Raw genomic sequence first — 20,312 nt, forward strand, 5'->3', positions numbered from 1 at the left:
AAGCTCTCTCGCCCATCTTAAAATACATATCATACTTTTGGAACCTGCTTTCCTGACTTTTTTCTCCAGTCCCACATCGCGTTCGTCATCTGTAACTGTCAGATCAGGCGCACGCATAACCTCCTCTTGCACGCATAACCATGTTTTGTGTTGTCTCATCCAATAGGGAGTATTACTGCACATTTATCCCGCCAGAGTACAGCACACAGAGTATGTTAGGTACACAAAAGCTTTGCCGCCTTTTGCTATGTAGATTAAAACGCTTATTTTAGAGTATTTTATTAATCCGTTCATTATGTAAGCATTCGTTTGTGAAAATATACAACAATGTAGCATATTCGGGTGTCGAAATATTGGGAAAAATCGTTTTCCATAAGATAAAAAACCTTTGAAAACTATGGGATACGCCTCACGCTGTAAAATTTTCGAGCCAGTAAACGATCGAAAAGAAGTTCGGAACACTTCACAAGTGAAGGCTTATTAAAATATGGACTTCATACAAATAAGGTCTTCAGTCAAAATGAAGTTTATATCAGTTTATGACCACAGTTGACCAAAATAATGCAGAACATAACCTAAAATAGTGTTATTATTTTCAGGATCATCCACTAAATCCTTCCTTTTTCCTTGAAACTCGCACCACGATTGCGTAGAAGATATTTTTGGTCGTAAATCTGCAACAATATTGAAAATTGCCGTTTTTTGCCTCCATTGGCAATGTTTGTGTACCTTAGTTATACCAGTAGCGCCATCTGCGATGAGCTTTGCGTAATATGCCCAATTATATAAAGTATATAAAGCTATATTAGTGACCTCTGGCATTCGGTCTTTAAACCTTCGGGAATAGATAATTAGAAAATTTGTGAAAACTGCATCAAACAGTTACAGTTGTATAGAGGAAGGTCTAACTTAAAATCTGGTATAGGTTTCTTCGCGATACGTTGCTTAAAACCCGAGATATCGATAATAATAAGTTATGAGCGGAAGCTAGTAACGGTAATAAAAATAAATAGCTTGAGTAAAAAATAATAAGTCTTACCCATCAGCTCCAACAGAGGTCTCCTTAGCTGTAACTCCATTATAGTGCACTCTAATCTCCACTTCACCATCAACTAAAGAATCTGTCATCACAAAATTAACTATCTCCCTATTTAAATGTTTCCTTAAATATTTAATGTCACTGAGCATTTGTTTTTCACTGTTATTCAGACTTGGCTGAGTAAATGAATGCTGATGTCTGAATTTCAAATTATTATTTAGAACATTGTCTATGATTTTTAAATTTGAACTGTTCGAATTTGGAATGTCAAGGTCCTCACTGGATTCTGATTCGTCACAGCTTGTGGTTCCGAGTAGAAGCAGCAACAGTAATGGCGTCCGATACATTTTGCTCCATGTTATTAGACGCGCCACGCTCGATTTTTTCTTCGGTTTTGGCGGTTTCAATTCCATTTTCAATCTGAAAAGGAAAAGGTTAAATTAACAATTGTCAAAGTAGTTGTCGCTTGTTCCCTTAAAATTATGAAGGTTCGGCTATGATTTTACAATCGCCCATCAGCCTGCCGTCAACCTTCCTTGTGAATGTTATTGCTGCATCAGCTAACAAGGCTATTATGCCCCTTAAACGCCTCGTATGACATCCACGGAAGGAATAGTTCCCAAATTATTGTCGTACTTAAACAAACAAATTCATATTTCTGTTAATGATATAACTATAAAATATTTTAATATAGATAGATACTTAAAGCGTAATTCATTGCCCCATGAAACGTCTGATATATTTGTCCTTTTCTCTCCCCAACAAACAAATCAGACACGCAAATGCGTAGTTGGCACAATAATGTTTAATTATGTCGTCGGCCAATCGTTAAATTGGCCACATCGTGATATGCCTGTTGCCGGCTAACACTATAGGACTGCTGCAGTTCATCAAACTTTCTGTCTTTTCGAGTGTGTTATTGCTAACACTTCAGATTTTACACAAGTCGCCTAAGTAATGATAAAGATATTGAGACTAAATAAACCCCATACCCATCTATATAGAGGTGTAAGCGTTTGTGAGTTTGTATGTTTGAGGCGGGTAATCACCGACACTACCGAACCGATTTCAAAAATTCATTTACCATTAGAAAGGTATATTATCCAAGATTGCTATAGGCTATATGACATCTAGTCATTAATAAATCACCTTTTTTTACTCAATCAAGAATGTTCTAAGCCATGAATTTTTAAATGTCGAAGCATTTTTAACTTTAAAATGTTTATGTTATTTGAACCGAACAAGCAAATAGACAAATAAACGAACGCAAGTTAAATCAAAGCTTTTAAAACGCACACATGCCAAACAGAGCGGCGTATTTACTACAGAAGGAGCGGCAAAGGATAAGGGCGCTGCGCATTGTGGGTGCCCTATGTTTTCACGGTGAAGTCCTTTTTAGGTCATACTATAAGCTCCAAGATTACCTCTTTCGGTATCTTCTGAGCCATGTGGCGGCGGAGACCAGGGACCGCTTTTTCATCATTCACATCCTAAGTTTTTTGTTTGACAGAATCATGGCAGGATTAATCTGAAACTGTCTGACAACTATGGATCCTAAAAACCGTGTTAAAGGAAAAATTTTTTTATTGTTAATTAATTACCAGTAATATAAATTGTGTGACAATGTTATAATCTTAATCTATATACATATATAAAACACGCGTTACTGAGTGACTGACTGACGACAACGCACAGCAGACAGTAGTCTGCTGTGCGTACTGGGCGTAGAAAGCTGAAATTTGGTGTGTAGGTTCCTAGGACAGTGTAGGGAGAGGAGCACTAAGATGGGATTTCCTGAAATTCCCACGGGAAACGGATTTTTACTCACATACGAAGTAGTGAGATTCTAACATTATAAAAAAGACAACTAAATTACAGCGCCCTAATTTGTGCACTTGAAGACCTAATGTATGTTTGTTTGTAATAACTTTATTGCACAAAAATAAGTACAGGCGACCACAAGTCAAATTGCCCTGCCTGGATCTTTATGCCACGGCAATAGGGGCGAGTTTGCAATGAAGTTGGGTAGATTCATGTGCCGTTGACTGTACATCAATTTAAAATGATACGAAAAATATACATGTAAATACAATGACGGACTTATCCCTTGGGATCTATACAGTCAAACGGCACACCGAATGAAAGCAATACAGAGCTATGAACTTTGAAATTAGTAAAGTGGACCTTGTCTTCCGACGCTACCGACTGAGGAATCGACCAGGAACACATTTAAATGAGAGAGAGGACTAATGCGACAAGCTTATATCATTCAACTATTTATTTCGCACGATGATGTAGCATCAGATGTGTACAAAAACAACTATATTTCTAATAGCGAACGGCAAAAAAGCCAGTCGTTTTTTTTTCCACTATTTTTTTTTTGCCGACAGTACAATGACCGAGATCCTAATGATTCAGTTGTTAGCACGGCGCTAACCGTTACTTATTCTGATACCCGATAATGATAGCTCTCATCTGAAATTGTTTCTGGTTACAAACGCGGATTCTGACTCTCCCATAGATTTATAACTCATTATATAATATTTAAAACAAAGTCGCTTCGCGCTGCCTGTTTCTGCGTTTGTTTAAATCTTTAAACCATGCAACGGATTTTGATGCGTTTTTTTTTATTACATATATGTTATTGCCGTTGTATTCAAACAACGTCAATAAAGACGTAGTGCTAGCCGCCATAAGGTCCCTTTTGATTTGGACGGCCATATATAGAGGAAGGTTTAGTTTAGATAACATGCATGCATAATATTGCACCCGTGCGAAGCCGCGGAGGTTCGTTAGTTTATTATAAAAACATTCTTCCCGAAAAGTCTCGTGTCCAAAGATGGGTTTGTGGCTGACTGTAAAGGAAGAAACTGGGTGAATTACTTGAAACCTTAAATTCGTAGCACGTATGGCGTCCACAGGTTTTTATTTATTTTTACACGATGCGTACGTAGGTATACTATTTGGGTAAAAGAGACAGCATGTTAATCCTACTAATATTTTAAATGTGCAAGTTTGTAGGTTGTAACCATAGATATAAAAGAAATATATTAATGTTATCTATGTTGTAACCATAATTATTTGTTACTCTTTCACGCAAAATCTACTGGACGGATACACATAGGGTACTTTTTATCCCGAAATTCCCACGGGAGCCAAGCCCCGGGGCGCAGCAAGTGTGTATGTTTCATGGTAAGCCTTTTGATCTCCTATTGTGTTTGAGGACTCAGAGGCGAAGTTTTTATGAAATGACCTTCAGTCTGAGAATGAGAGACGATGATAAAGTCCACACAAAAGAATGGAAACTTTATGCCTGTCTTGGCATAAATCCGGTCACATCGCAGGCGACAAGTTGTGAAAAAAGTAATTTCCAAAGGGTGAATTGCACTGTCAAATTTGACATTGATTTTAACCGGCGCGCCGCTGACATTTAAACAAAATGGCGTACTTTGCGTTTTTCTGCTGCGCACATTAATGTTCACGTCAAAACTGACGGTGCAACCCACCCTAAGTATAGTAAAAATTACGAGAGCCAACTAATATTTCCTGTTTCACAAAAACCGGTTCTAGAAATCTAGACTAATAAGCATCCTGGTGAGTTGATAAGCAGATAATACACAGACCACAGATTATGTTATGTACTAGCGTCTCGCCCCGGCTTCGCTCGAATAAAACCATAATAAAAGTCACTCCTGAAGAGTGCTGGCTTAGTAGTTTTTCAGTTCTCATACATTACAAACAAAAATACAAATCTTTCTTCTTTTTAATATTACTAAAGGTCTGTCCCGGCTTTGATCGGGTAAATCCATAATAAAAAAGTTGCTTATGTCACTGCAGAAGCTTTAGTCTATTTCTATGCCACAATTTCAGTCTTTTTTTGTTTGCATCGCATAAACTCTGGCCCAGTAGAGTTTATGCATTGCAAACAAAAAAAAACAAGAATACAAATCTTTTCTCTTTATAATATTATTAGTATCGATGTGTTAGTAGCAATAAATAGCACACAAATAAAAAATAAACTAGACTAACTAAATGTTAATTTACATTTAACAGCGACGAATAGAGACGGTAATAGCGACGAATTTGCAATGAATTTGGGTATGTTGATGTGCTGTTGACTGTACATACTTAATATACTTATACATAATATGTCATTGCGTCTACACATTGTCTCTTTCTTTACCCGACTGCAAAGGAAGGTTGTTGTTTTTACCCATCAGACTAACTCTAAATTAAATTTTTGAACTTTGATGGTGAGATGCATCGTCAAATTTTACGTTGATTTCAACCGCGCGCCTATCACGTATAGACAAAATGATGTATTTTGCGTTTTTTTAACACAGGTTAAAGATAACGTCAAAGTTAACTGTGCAATCTACCCATCCTGTTGATAGTGTATTATGTGGAAAAATATTCTTCTCTAATGTTTTATCGAAAAAAGGACCTTCGCTATAGGAAGTGTCCGAATTATTTAGAATATGTATTAGTTAGTGTAATTTAAGTAAGTATTGGTATAACACATCACTACTACATAGTATAAAACAAAGTCGCTTTATATTTACTTTTTATTCGAGCGAAGCCGGGTTGAACGGCTAGTTTCAATATGAAAAACAATTGGTTAATTGATATGGATAATTTTAGCTAATATTTATTACCTAATATTATTTAGTTGGCAAAGTGATTGGCGGCTAGTCAATGCAAGTACCTAAAACTACTATATTTTACAACGGTTTCGAGAAACGCACGCTAGCAAACAAATTTGTATTATTTGTTAGACAAATAAATAAAAAAACTCCGACTTTCAATATTCATTTCGCTACAACTTTTGAACGGCTGAACCGGTTTTCATGAAACATGGATAACACTTGGGATAAAATTATCTATGACACAAAAAAAACTAAACGAAAATCGGTTCATCAGTTCAGGAGGACACAGACAGATACACATACACATAGCGTGTCTCTGTATGTGTACAGACAGAGACACGCTAAACTTATAACACCCCTCTTTTTGCGTCGGGGGTTAAAAATACTAGCTATTGCCCGGGGCTCTGCTCGCGGCACCAAAATCACATCAAACCGTTGCTCCATTTCGACGTGAAAGACAAACAAACGCACCTACAAACTAATTTCACATTTATAATATTACTTAGTATGAATGATGGATTCTTTATTAATATTAGTCGTAAGTTTCCGGGAAAAAGGTCCTGTATGATTCCCGATACATGTATGTTTCATATTGTACTAGTTGCGCCTCGGGGCTTCGCTCCCGTGGGAGGAATTTTGGGATAAAAAATATCCTGTGTTATTCCAGGTTATATTCTAGCCGTGTATCAAAATTCAAAACTATCCGTCCAGTAGATTTTGCGTAAAAGAGTAAAAAACATACATACATCCTCACAAACTTACGTATTTATAATATTAGTAGGAGCAGTATGATACATTTATATGTGTGATTTTTTTTGTAATCTATGTGTGTTACAGAACAAATACTTACCTGGGTACATAATTTATCTGTCTATTCATTTGTCTCCCGATATTGAACCACACACCGTACCAGACTCGTAATAGACTCGGATAGAATTTAGTGCTAGTATACATTATAATTCTTTTTTTGTTTTGGATTTGTAGTGGATAGCATGCTCCTCTTGATTTATTTATATTTGCATACCTATATTCGGTAAAACGTGTAGGTCTAATTCATTTTGACATCAATTTGTCTATTTGTACTCATGTTTTTGGCAAATAAATGTTTTCTTTCTTTCTTTCCAGAAGATTATGCACCGGGCCCCCAAAGGTAAACCTTCATAATAAAAACATTTAAATCATCAAGATACGTAAGTATCTACTAACTATTATGCATCATCGTATTATACATAAATTTATATTTAAAAAATGGTAAGCCCTTCTGGCATAATAGGGACCAACACTGTTTGAATGAGTTTCTTTCGGTATTTCTTCTCAGCAGTGGTCGTTCCGAAATGCTAGTAGTTTGTAGCTTTGGTAAACATCATTTAATTTAGAATATGACGTGAAAAAGTGCCTGTGAAGGCCTAATTTCTGAATAAATGATTGGATTTTGATTTTGATTTCGTAATTAGGTAAAGTGCAACAGGTTACTTAAATTCAAGATATATCAACAGACAGGACAGAACCATCTGAGAGGTCGTCACAAAACTAGTTATACCTTCATAATAAGAAAACTTAAAAAGCGGCCAAGTGCGAGTCCGACTCGCCCATGAAGGGTATTGCGGTTTACGTATAAAAAAACTACTTACTAGATCTCGTTCAAACCAATTTTCGGTGGAAGTTTGCATAGTAATGTACATCATATATTTTTTTGAGGTTAATCATCTTATTTTAAAAGTTACAATCATTTAACCACTTTGGAAGTGTCTCTCGCGCAAACTATTTAGTTTAGAAAAGAAATATATCATTTTTTAAGACCTATCCATAGATATCCTACACGTATTGGTTTTTAGTTTCAGTTCTAAGTTTGGGTATCCCCAAAATTTATAGTTTTTTTTTTCTATTTTTGTGTAAAATCTTAATGCGGTTCACAGAATACATCTATTTACCAAGTTTCAACAGTATAGTTCTTATAGTTTCGGAAAAAGTGGCTATGACAGACAGACAAACATGACGAATCTACATATAAGGGTTCCGTTTCTGCCATTTGGCTACGGAACCCTAAAAAGCATAGCTAGGAGGGGTCCGAAAGTATTTATAGCAATACATATATCTATCAAAGGTTTGAAATTCAAATCCCACGGGCAGCATACCTACTTTCTCTGGACATTTTGAGGCTCAGGAATGTGCTACAATAAACATAAAATTGTATTTAAGACGATGAATTGAATAATGATCTGTCATATTTTCTTAGTAACAAATGGGTCGTACAAAATTCTAAGAAAACGTTTTGTCTTCAATTTGCCTCATAAAATATACTACTAATTACATACCGCAAGTGATAATGTCACGCACAGTGGCGAATTTTGTTACTTTGACGCCCGTAGCACAGTATAATAAAAAGTAAAGTCAAACAGCACATCAAGCTACCTAAATACATTGCAAATTCGTCGTTAATACCGCCGCATAGAGATCAAAGCAGGATAACTTGGCATTCGGTTGACTGTACTAGCGTGAGACTACAGAGCCTACCACGAAACATACAAACGTAGTACGTCAGGGTTCGTCCATTAATCGTGTGGACGTAATGTCGTAACTAGCGACGCGTCACGACTTCGCTCGGCTAATCCTTACATGTTATAAAACAAAGTCCTCTGCCGCATCTGTCTGTCGGTCTGTTCGCGAGAAACTCAAAACACCAACAGATAATGTGATTCCTGAGGCTGCAATATGTTACTAGCGGCCCGTCCAGGTTTCGCTTGGGTAAAAACATAATAAATTACACCTAAACCTTCCCCAGGAATCACACCATCTATTGATGAAAACCTCATAAAAATCCGTGCAGCCGTTTTGGAGTTTATCGCGAACAAACAGACAGATGCGACAGAGGACTTTGTTTTATAAATATAAGGAAAGGATACATTTTTAGCCGCTCTCACTCTAATGACTGACCTATGAAACTAGGTAAGTAAGCATAGTTCACAATAATTAATAGCGTTTCTTAACCAAAGAGATTGTAAAATGATTTGTGTTCTATAGTTTTCATTGTATCAACTGCATCTCGTTATTATTGTATTGTAAACTGAGCTACTGCAATTGTGTCAGTTTTTAGATTTATTCATATCCCGGGCAACTAGTTGCGTCCCGAGGAATCGCTCTCGTGGATATGTCGGAATAAAATGTACCTCAGGAATAATGTGGCTTCGTACAGGAGAAAGAATTTTGGATACAACATTTTCAATGTTTTATTTTAGGGATTTTATTAATATTAATATTGCCGCTCCTTAAAATCTACCGCCCTAGACTTATCCTACTCAACCTGCTGATAAATGCATTAACATTAATCTATATATATATAAAACTCTTGCGTTACTGAGTGACTGACTGACAGACAACGCACAGCCGATACTACTGGGCGTAGAAAGCTGAAATTTTGTGTGGTTCTAGGACAGTGTAGGGGAGCACTAAGAAGGGATTTCCTGAAATTCCCACGGAAAACGGATTTTTACTCACATACGAAGTTGTGGACAAAAACTAGTCGCGTATAAAAGGCGGTAAATTGTCAAAAATCTCTACAAATTTTGTTGAGATATTTTTCTTTATGTGTATTATATCTCAATTTTATGACATCAATTGGCTTTTTGCGACATATGTAAATATGTTTTTGTTCAATTCTTGACTTTGTTACTGATTTTTGGTCAGAATGATTAGCAGACAATGGATTTATAATTAAAATGTACGAATTAATTTAAATAATACACGTATACGAATTCAAATACATGTGTCGAAATCGAAAACAAGCGTGTGCCCACGGCTGGTTTTCTTGACCATTTACGGTTGCCATGTTAAAAGTTGTTTTTTTTTTTACAAATAACATTTTTAACCCCTGTGTCTTTGTATCTGTGGCATCGTATCAGCCAAACGGCTGAATTTAATCTAATTTTTATTTGAATATTAGTTTTTATTGCCTCAAGTTTTTATTGTTTCATTCAACGTGTGACAAGAAAATGTCCGTTCTGAAAACCATTGAGGAGTAAAACCCTGCTTGGGAGCCAATTTTATGCTTATATTTTCAATACATTTTCATGAAAACTAAAGCGATACGTGAAATTCCAACTCTGTTTGAAAAGTAGAATGAAATAATTGCAATATTTATTTTCATAACTGCTGTTCTATGTATCAAAAGTCTTTATAAATGCAACACGGTTTTGCGACTGTTTAATTAAATTTTAATCACTATATACTTAGTATAAAACAAAATCACCCTCCGTCTCTGTAAGTATCTTTGTTCTTTTAAATTATGCAACGGATTTCGATGCAGTTTTCACTGTTTTAGACAATTTATTCCAAAAGATTTGTACTAAGTCTGGTAGTTTTTGCATTTATCGCGTTCATACAGACATACGTGACCGTACTTTCTTTTTATGATACGTAAGTTAGTAAATGAAAATAAATAAAATGATTAGCGTAAACGAAAATACTACAACGTAAATTAAAATGCCAGTTAATTTTACGTCACATCCAATTAATTAATAATCAATTATACGATGAAAAATATAATGACCATGTCCAGGTGACCGAGGGCTCTCCAGATCGCGGACGGGAGCTCGGGAGGCCATACTATGCGAATAGGTACCTAATTGAAAAAATATAGATTCTGTCCAAAATGTCCTGCACTTCTTTTTAATTTGGCCAGAATCTTGAACGCATTACGCAATTTTGTAGATGATTTTTTTAAACAAATAATAGATTTTTTTTATATTATTGAATTGACTTAAGCGTTGTTTTATATTTTTGGAAATTGACTAATTTTATGTATACAATTGTATATTAATTATTAGCTTTTGCTCGCTGCTCGCCCGCGGTTATTACATATTTGACTATACATAGTCCATAGATTATTTTAATTAACGTTGCAAGTGTGCTATTGCCATTGTATTGTGCCATATTGTTACAGAATAAATATAATGAAATATAGATTTATTAAATTTGCAAAACAATTACCATTTTTATGAACAGATCTTGAAGTCTGCGTATCGCGAATATCACAATAGCACCGAGTAACCGTGCATACTATTTTACATAATGTCCGTCTTTATATCGAGTATCCAAAGGGGCGGCAAGTTTTTATTCCGCGCTGGGCGCAAAAGGCCCACGATACGCCGCTCATGCACATCAGAATGTGGCCAATTTAATGATCGGACAGCGATATGTAGCGATAGCTACTTCCATACAACGATTCGTGGAATTTATTATCGAGTAAAAGAAAGTAACGAGTCAGTACGTATCGGGCAGCGTGACATACTAGTTCTGCTACTCTTAAGCACAAATAAGTACTTAAAAATAAACTAGGTACGCCCCGGGGCTTCGCTCTCTCACATAGCGTGTCCCTGTTTAATTCACTACTGTAACGCCGCAAGGTCAAGTATACGCGTAAATGAAAATTTAAATTTTGAAATGAAATTATTTATTTCGCATTGAATGAGTTGTTGATTCGTTGTTAAAACATAAAATGTCCTTTACATTCAGCCCACATCGGCAGGCAATGTTGAGTAGGTAAGACTTTCATTTTCACTGATCGACATAAGTAATATCCAGTCAAGTGCAGAGCAATGACATTTTAGTAACTTATGTAGTTACTAAAATGTCATTGTTATTACCATTGAGTCATTATTTAATATGTCATGATTAAAATTTGTTATTCAAAAAAAACATTTGTCTACAAGCGTTTATACAATTTCTTTTTAAAAGGCCCAAGATTTAGCTCCTTCATTGAACTTGGTAATTTGTTGTACAACTGTATGCAATTACAGTAGCAATTTTTGTGGAAGTATTTTGTACGTATGTTAGGCAGAAGCAGCTTACATTTATTTCTTTCAAATTTTGGATGTTAGCTAAACTCAACCGCTTGTCCAAAGGCTTGAGACCAACACTGTTCAAATGAGTTTCTTTCTGCATTTCTTCTCAGCCGTGGTCGTTCCGAAATGCCAGTAGTTTGTAGCTTGTGAGAAATAACTATAAATATAAGAAAAAGTGCCTGTGAAGGTCTAATTTCATAATTCTATAAATTATTTCAATTTGAATTTCAAAAAAATTTGGATGTGTCTTTGCAAATATACAACATTCATATATGTATGTATGATTTGTATATAATTATTTGAAGACTGACTGTCATTGAATCAGCCCGCTTTACGTCCACTGTTATTCATTTGTTTATTGGTGTTTTGTAAAAACTAGCTGATGCCCGCGACTTAGTTCGCGTGGCAGGTAAGAGACAGCATGCGTACGTAGTAACGTGCTACGCATTTGTATGTTTCGTGGTAGACCTTCATGTTATATAGATATTTACTACATTCTAGATAATTCAAAACTAAAAAAATATATTTACAATACTAAATTTAAATAAACATACACACATACATCCTCACAAACATTCTCATTTATAATATTAAGTAGTAGGAAGTATAGGATAATGTAAGTATGCTATAAATTTTTAGTTATATTTAGATTATGTTTTTATCATCAATTTAATGTTTGTTTTATAATCATGTCAATAAAAGACACGTACCTAATTATCTAGTTATAAATTGTCTACAAGTGGGATGAAACATGGTAATAAACTAGCTTCGCCCCGGGGCTTCGCTCGCTTCGATAAAAAGTACCGTATGTGTTATTCCAGGTTATATTCCACCCGTGTATTCATAACAATTCATCCTGTAGATTTGGCGTACAAACATACATACTCATAAACTATCACATTCATAATATCAGAAGGAAGTAGGATAATGTATTATGCTATATGTCATTACTTATTTGTATATATCATATGTTTGTTTTATAATAATAATGATTATCTGGTTAAATTTGTAAAAGTTATTAATTAAGAACTAGATACTCCCCGAGTCTTTGCACCCGTGGGAATTTTGAGATAAAATATAGCCGATAGCAATCTTGGACAATGTATCTTTCTAATGGTGAATGAATGTTTGAAATCGGTTCAGTAGTTGCAGTGATTGCCCGCCTCAAACATACAAACTCACAAACGCTTACCTCTTCATAATAATAGTATAGACTGACTTTTTAGAAATTGCATTAAACTAGATAGTTTTAGTACCTATTTAGGGTCGTATTTGGAAAGCACAGACTTTGGCTACTGTTCTGGGGCTCATAAGAGATTCTCCACAATTTAAATAACTAGTTAACTTACTAGACTTTACCGTTATAAATAATTCAAACGTAATTTTTACCACACATAATTTTATTATCGTCAGAAGAAATGTCATGTTCGTGCAGTAAATAGGAGATCCCTTGTTAGGAGCCGATCTTGGGCTCATCATTAAGTCATGCTTGTCATAATAATGTATTAATGATTGATTCTGGAAATGATTTCTTTCTAAAGAAAATTGACGGATCGTAATGACAGCGCGGCCGCAGCGCAGCGGTCACAACGCTCTGCGAACCACCAAGACAGGCGGAATATTTGATTACAGACCTGTGTTACAGACTAACATCGGGACAGGCGAACCTAAACAAAATCCTGTAAAATGCTGTTTATTTTATGATAAAAAATATTTTAGGGCCTCCATTTCTTGGATGCCCCAAGGCCTCCAGACGGCGCTGCATTTACCGGTTACAAATTTCTTTTATTACTGTGACCGATACAGTGCGCAAATGCATGTGCATTTGTGTGAAATTGCATGAAATAGCAGAAAAAAAATCAAAACGAGCGAATAGGTAAATACAATGTAAATCATATAGACATGCTTGTAAGAAATAATGAAAGTTAACTATTTTGTAACTCAAGATGCCAGGTCAACAAACAATAGTAAGTAGGTACCTAGGCACATAGTAATTTTGCAATAGGATAGATGACTTATTTTTAGTTTGGTAACAAAGTATTCGAAGGCCGTCATATTTAAGTGGATTTGTTATACATGTCACACATGCTTTTTAAATTATTTTTGAAAATAATAATGAAACGAAAAAATTCTGGAATCGAGCGGGAAAACCCTTGCCCTTATATTATAAGAAACACCAGTGAAAAAAATACTGTAATATCTGTAAAGACAATGCTTTCAAAGATGTGACAAAAATAAAATCACCGATTTTTGTACTCGTCCGGACGCTCCATACCGGACGATAGATAACGTGACGTCACGATTGAGTATGTACATATATCTTAGCGAAAAAAAGCTGTGTCTGTTCGACAGCTACCTTTAATTATTGCTTTTATGGTGATGACTTCGTAATAAAAGTTGTTTCAATTTTATGATGGTTGAGTTTAATTTATAATTATATTATTATTTTTAATGGACTTCCCAACCAAAACTTTAAATCTTAGAATCTGACTCAATGATGACCAATCTGACTCATGTATAAATAGTTTTCATCGACCACCACTTGCTTCCGGTGAAGAAAAACATCGTGAGGAAACCTGCACACTGGTTGATTATTAACTTGTGTGTGAAGGAATCGAGAAGGCAATGGCAAACCACTCCATTAATAGTGCCAAGAAAGTCATTGTGTGTGTTTCATTCCACGTAATGACCACGAGTAGTAAGTATAAAGTTAATTATATGCGAAAATAAGCACTATTATAATTATTTCAATGTCTTTGTAACACTTGGGTGGCGAATAAATAATGTGAATGTGAAAAAAAAATTGTAGAATTACTTATGTAAATACAAAACAAACAATAGATAGGTAGGTAAGTAGATACTACCACTAGTGCTCCCGTTGGAATTTTGGAGATAAAAAGTACCCTATGTGTTATTCCAAGTTATATTCTATCCATATACCAAATTTCATAACAATACGTTCAGTATTTTTTGCGTGAAAGAGTAACAAACATACACACATACATCCTCACAAACTTTTGCATTTCGATAGGGAGTAGATTTAAGTACGAACATTTTCAAATTTTCAAGTAGAAATAAAAGTAGCTCGTTTATTTTTGGTGACCACAAGGAAGCAGGAGTGTGTTGTTACTGCACGCCAACACACTCCTGAGGGTGTTGTCGGAAAGGGTGGATAGCGCAATTCTGAAGTGCTGGTCATCCTTACATGTCCAAAACAACAACCTATATTTTAATTCTTAATAACATAGTTGTCTGTTACTAATATAATATGGACTTGTATTGTATATTGTGCATAGTCTTAAAGAAATATTTTCATTCATTCATTTGATGACGCGTCCCACTGCTGGGCAAAGGTCTTCTCTTATTTTTCCACCCGTCTCGGTCCAAGGCAAAGTCTGACCGAAAATAATTATTGTGACTAAAATATGTACCTATGTAATAGGTATTCTATTCTGGTAGAAACCAATCATGCGTTTGAAAATAAAACTTACGTTCGTAAACTACCCAGGTATTTCGCCTACTTCGCAAATTCAGTCACCACAGAAAAATATCATTTTACAGATTTTTTTTCAGAATACAGGTACCTACCTACCTATACAAGACTGGCTTAGCTCTGACCTTATGGGTCAAACCTATAAAAATCAAACCAAAATAATCAAACCTATAAAAATTAAAAAAAACCTGAATTATCTAGGCAGATAGGTAGTTAAGATTTTTAGATTTTTAGTTAGTAAACAATTAACCTACAATACTTAATATCCGTAAGTTCACACTCGACAGTAGACGCAAAAAATGCGATCAAAACAAAACCTAAAGTTTTTTGAGACATTTGTCTCAAAAGTACATACAGATACTTTTTGTATGAAAAAAAAAAACGGGATAAAACCAAACTAGCAAACTTGGTACTTATACCCGCGTATAAGTACCAAGTTTGCTAGTAGCATATTTATTTTAGACTGCTGCCCCACCCTGAGCCCGTGACTAGCTACGTCCATGAAATACATCTGCCTGAAACCATGTCCATCATGTCATTTCATTCTAAATATTGGTGAAGGGATTATTGAAATCAGTTCTCAAGATTAGCTACTGTGTATGCTAGCCTCATTCATGAGGAAAGCTATAGGCTATACATATATATTCTGCTATAAGCTATACATATATTTTCTGGATAGCCTATAAGGCTATCCAAAATCTTGAAATTGCCACGTGAACGAAGACCTGTGGCAAAGCTAAGTAATATTAAGTAAGTAGGTAAGTAATTGGATTTCTACTAAAACCAGAATAGCTTCTAGCTGTCTTGTTTGTTACTTAACTAATTAATAAAAATCATCATGCACCAATAATATTATAGTTTAGAGCAATAGTTTATTCGTGAATCTACATAAAATTAATAAAACAATTAAAAGAAAAAAAATATATACGAGCACCTAGGTCCACGACCGTGACAGAAAAGAGTTTAAAAATAATTAACCCACCTTTGCAGCACTCCAAATCGGCACAAAAAAAAAACTCAAATACACAAGTAACACTCGAACACAATCGCAATAAATGTCACGAACAGCACAACAGCTCACAAAAGTCGTAAATAATTATTATTTCATTCATAAAGTTGTACGGATTCCGAAAAGTTGGCGGGAGGCGGTCAGTAGCGGCCGGCAACACATCCACAACGTCCGAACACACGGCTGGCACTGAGCGAGCACAGTCGCCGCCGCCGGGGAAGACGAAAGAAACCGGTGGATCGTACGATATAGAATGATATCATCTCATCTCGAATACCTGGCGAAATAAGTGACGTATGCGTGGCTTGCAGTGCATGCGTTTTTTGCTTACATAGGTAGCTACTATAGCTTCTGAGTTCGTGTACGGTGTAGCATTGTCGACCAGTTGGTAACATAAATTGATCGTGGTTAGCGTGTGGAATTGATTGTGTAACTTTCGGAGCAAAGTGCTGTTATATTTGTCTCATTATCACTTTGCTGTAGGCCACAATATTTGCGGTTAACTTCTTGGTAACTGGTCACTGCACACCATCTGAGTAACGCGCTTGTCTTTTCAGGGTACCGTGCTCGAAGGTCGCTAACCGTACATAAAATACGTAGCACGTCATGGAGTCCACAGATTCTCTCTTTTTTTTAAACGATGCGAACACGATACGAGAAAAGAAACAACATGCTGCGTCTTACGTCCGTAGTAACGTGCTACGTGTTGGTATATTTCGTATTTCAGGCTGTTTATTCGTGTCGTTGAAAATTTCAAAGATAATGTATTTACATTGCCGCTATAACAACAAGATAAAACGTCAAGTCTCAAACTCGTCGAGCGAATGAGGAACACTGTGCTGCGCTCGATAACATACATTGTTGATGTGACAACAAAGCCAGCTAGACTGAAGTGGGACTGGGCGGGTCACGTCTGCCGCATGCACCTGGAGTGATGGGCATACAGACTGACCTCATGGATCCCAACTGACGGATACAGGAAAAGAGGAAGGCCTAGGACGGTCGGATGACATCAAAAAGTTCGATAAAGAATGACAAGAGAACACCAAGGATAAGAATGCGTGGAGGAAGTTAGGGGAGGCTTTTGCCCAGCAGTGGGACTTAAACAGCTAATAATAAAAATAAAAAAACGGTACGGAACCTTCGTGCGCGAGTCCGAGTTCACACTAGGCCAGTTTTATTTGTATATAATTAACGCAAGCGTCGCACAATTCCATTCTAAAAAAGCACATGTATGGGACACATGCCCACAGCCCACAGCCTCAATTATTTACTTCTTCGTCACAAAAAAAATTAACAAATACCTAATAGGTAAATAGGTAATTCACAACAATTTTCCCTGCCATGAAAATGTTAAATCATTTATGTTTTGTCGACAACAATACTATGACTAAACATTCTTCAGCTTAAAACATGTTTTAACTTTTTATTAATGTTATTATTTTTGTTATTTTGTTTTATTATTCTTTTTGAACTTTTGTATAATGCCGGCTACACTTGGTGTGGCATGGCAATGCGTAGTATATTGAGTATGTATTGAGAGATTTTATTTAGCGTAAGTCCTAAGCCGTATCTTATTAATAAAATTATAACCGAATGGGAAAGTTCCAACACTGGTGTCAGATTTTATGCAAGTCGCCGGTATCAGACATGACTTTTACGACTACCTACCGCTAATGGTAAGTAAGAAATGAAACTTAAACTGTCAAGCGGTGTCCAGGTTACGGAGGCAAGCTTCCGGTGAAGGAAAACATCGTGACGAACTTATTGTGATCACAACTTATTGTGATCTATGAAAACTACTATATTATCTTTACGACTACGAGACCTCTGTTATGTTAAATTCAAATTATTTATTTAGAAATTAGACCTTCACAGGCACTTTTTAACGACAATTTTTATGTTAAATAATTATTTCTCACAAGCTACAAACTACTGGCATTTCGAAACGACCGCTGCTGAGAAGAAATGCCGAAAGAAACTCATTTGAACAGTGTTGGTCCCTATCATGCCAGAAGGGCTTACCATTATTGTTTATTACTTTTTTTTAAATAATTTATCAAAGGACATAATGTACATAGTCAAAAAGAATATCAAAACAAGTTATGATTGTGATCAGGGTATTGATAAAAAAATTTAGAGTTGTGTTAGCTATTTCAGTCATTTAGAAAGATGTAAGCTATACGGTAAGTTGCGTAAGAAGTGATAGGTATTTTAGAGTATTTTAAAAACGTGTTAGCTATTTCAAAATAATTTAGAGATATGTTCGCTATTTTATAGTTATGTTAGCAGTTTCAGAGTTATGTTAGAATTGTGTTAGTGATTTCACAGTTATGCCATAGTTGTGTTAGCTATTTCAGAGATGTGTTTGCTATTTCAGAGTTTTGTCATAATTTTATTAGCTATTTCAGAATAATTTAGAGATGTGTTAGAGATTTCACAGTTAAGCCAGAGTTGTGTTAGCTTTTTCAGAGTTATCTTAGAGTTAACTGTTTCACAGTCATTTTAAAGTTGTTAGGTATTTCACAATTATTTTCGATTTGTGTTAGAGTTGTGTTAGCTATGTCAGAGTTATGTGAGAGTTGTGTTAGCTATTCCACAGTTATGTTAGAATTAAGTTGAGTTATCAAGCCATCGTGGAGGTTTTCTGACTGTAGCACCCCAGCTAATACAACTATGACATAACTCTGAAATAGCTAACTAAACTCTAAAATAGCTAACTTAACTCTAACATACCCGTGGAATTGCTAAAACAACTCTGACATAACTCTGAAATAGCTAATACAACTCAACTCTAAAATAGCTAACACAACTCAAAAATCACTCTGACACAGATAACATAACTTTGAAATAGTTAACACAACTCTGAAGTATCTAACGCAACTCTAAAGTTTCTAACACAACTCTAAAATAACTGTGAAATAGCTAACACAACACTACTAACATAATCCTGAAAAAGCTACACATTGTGAAATAACTAACACAACGCTGTAATTGCTAACACAACTCTAACATAACCCTGAAAAAGCTAACACCACTCTACAATAGCTAACACAACTATGAATAGCTAATACAACTCTGGCATAACTGAAATAGCCTACTCTGAAATAAGTAACACAACTCTGACATAACACAACTCAAAAATAACTCTGAAATAGCTAACACGACTCTAACATAACTGTGAAATAGCTAACACGACTGTGAAATAGTTAACACAACTCTGACGTAACTCTGATATTAGCTAATGCAATTCTGATTTGACTAACTCTGAACTGAGCTGACCACCAACATTCTCTTATGTGGCGTCCGCGTATACGTGTCTTAAGTAAGAGGACGGACGCCACATAATATGTACGTTTGACCATGTTACTGTTGTTACTATGGCACTTTACATTATTTTACATTGTCAGAACGAGACGAAACATACTTTAGATCAAAACATGCTTCAATTTAGGTTTTGAAAGAGAGGGTACAGTACGTCAAGGAAGTACTTAATAGGGAATATTACTGCACATTTATCCCGCCAGAGTACAGCACTGTATGTTAGGTACACAAAAGCTTTGCTAATATTGATTAAAACGTTTATTTTAAAGTACCTATTTTATTAATCCTTTCATTATGTAAGCATTTGTTTGTGAAAATATACAACACTGTAACATATTCGGGTGCCGAAATAATGGAAAAAATCGTTTTCCATAAGTTAAAGACTTCGTAAACTATGGGATACGCCTCACGTTGTAAAATTTTCGAGCCAGTAAACGGTCGAAAAGTTATTCGGAACACTTCATACGTGAAGATTTATTAAAATAAGGACGTCATACAGGTAAGATCTTGACCAAATAATGCAGAACATAACCTAAAATAGTGTTATTATTTTCAGAATAATCCACTAAATCCTTTTTTCCTTTAAACTCGCACCACGATTGCGTAGAAAGTATTTTTGGTCGTAAATCTGCAACAATATTGAAAATTGGCGCGTTTTGCCTCCGTTGGCAATGTTTGTGTACCTTAGTTGTACCAATAGCGCCATCTGCGCTGAGCTTTGCGTAATATGCCCTATTAGAAGGTGTACTTATATGGTGTCGAGGGCGTGGATTTAATAAGTCGGAGTACCTACTAATTCTATGGTCGACGGCGATGTGTCGTGTAGTCTGACAATACTGGGTCGCAACCAGTCTTGACCATTCTACTTAGTATTGCAATGGCAATAATATGTAGGTCGTCATAATTCGTTTTCACCCTTTCTTGACAGACTGTAAAACTTTCTTGCACTAGGTATATAGTT

General features: G+C 35.6%; 1 protein-coding gene across 3 annotated transcripts in view; it reads right to left on the minus strand.

The window, feature by feature from the left end:
* The window catches only part of LOC128682516 (uncharacterized), a 63,962-nt gene extending 47,348 nt beyond the window's left edge, over nt 1-16,614 (minus strand). Inside the window, exons 1-2 of one of the 3 annotated variants that reach the window (XM_053767254.2) lie at nt 16,001-16,218; nt 1,040-1,459 (exon numbers count right to left, since the gene is read on the minus strand). In XM_053767254.2, coding sequence (XP_053623229.1) covers nt 1,040-1,452 — 413 coding nt within the window. In that variant the 5' untranslated portion in view covers nt 1,453-1,459; nt 16,001-16,218. Of the gene's footprint in view, nt 1-1,039; nt 1,460-16,000 lie in introns of all 3 variants that reach the window. The other 2 variants (XM_053767255.2, XM_053767256.2) reach the window with 2 other exon arrangements.
* Nucleotides 16,615-20,312: the final 3,698 nt, after the last annotated feature.

Source organism: Plodia interpunctella, chromosome 30, assembly GCF_027563975.2.
Source record: "Plodia interpunctella isolate USDA-ARS_2022_Savannah chromosome 30, ilPloInte3.2, whole genome shotgun sequence".
Lineage (NCBI taxonomy): Eukaryota > Metazoa > Arthropoda > Insecta > Lepidoptera > Pyralidae > Plodia > Plodia interpunctella.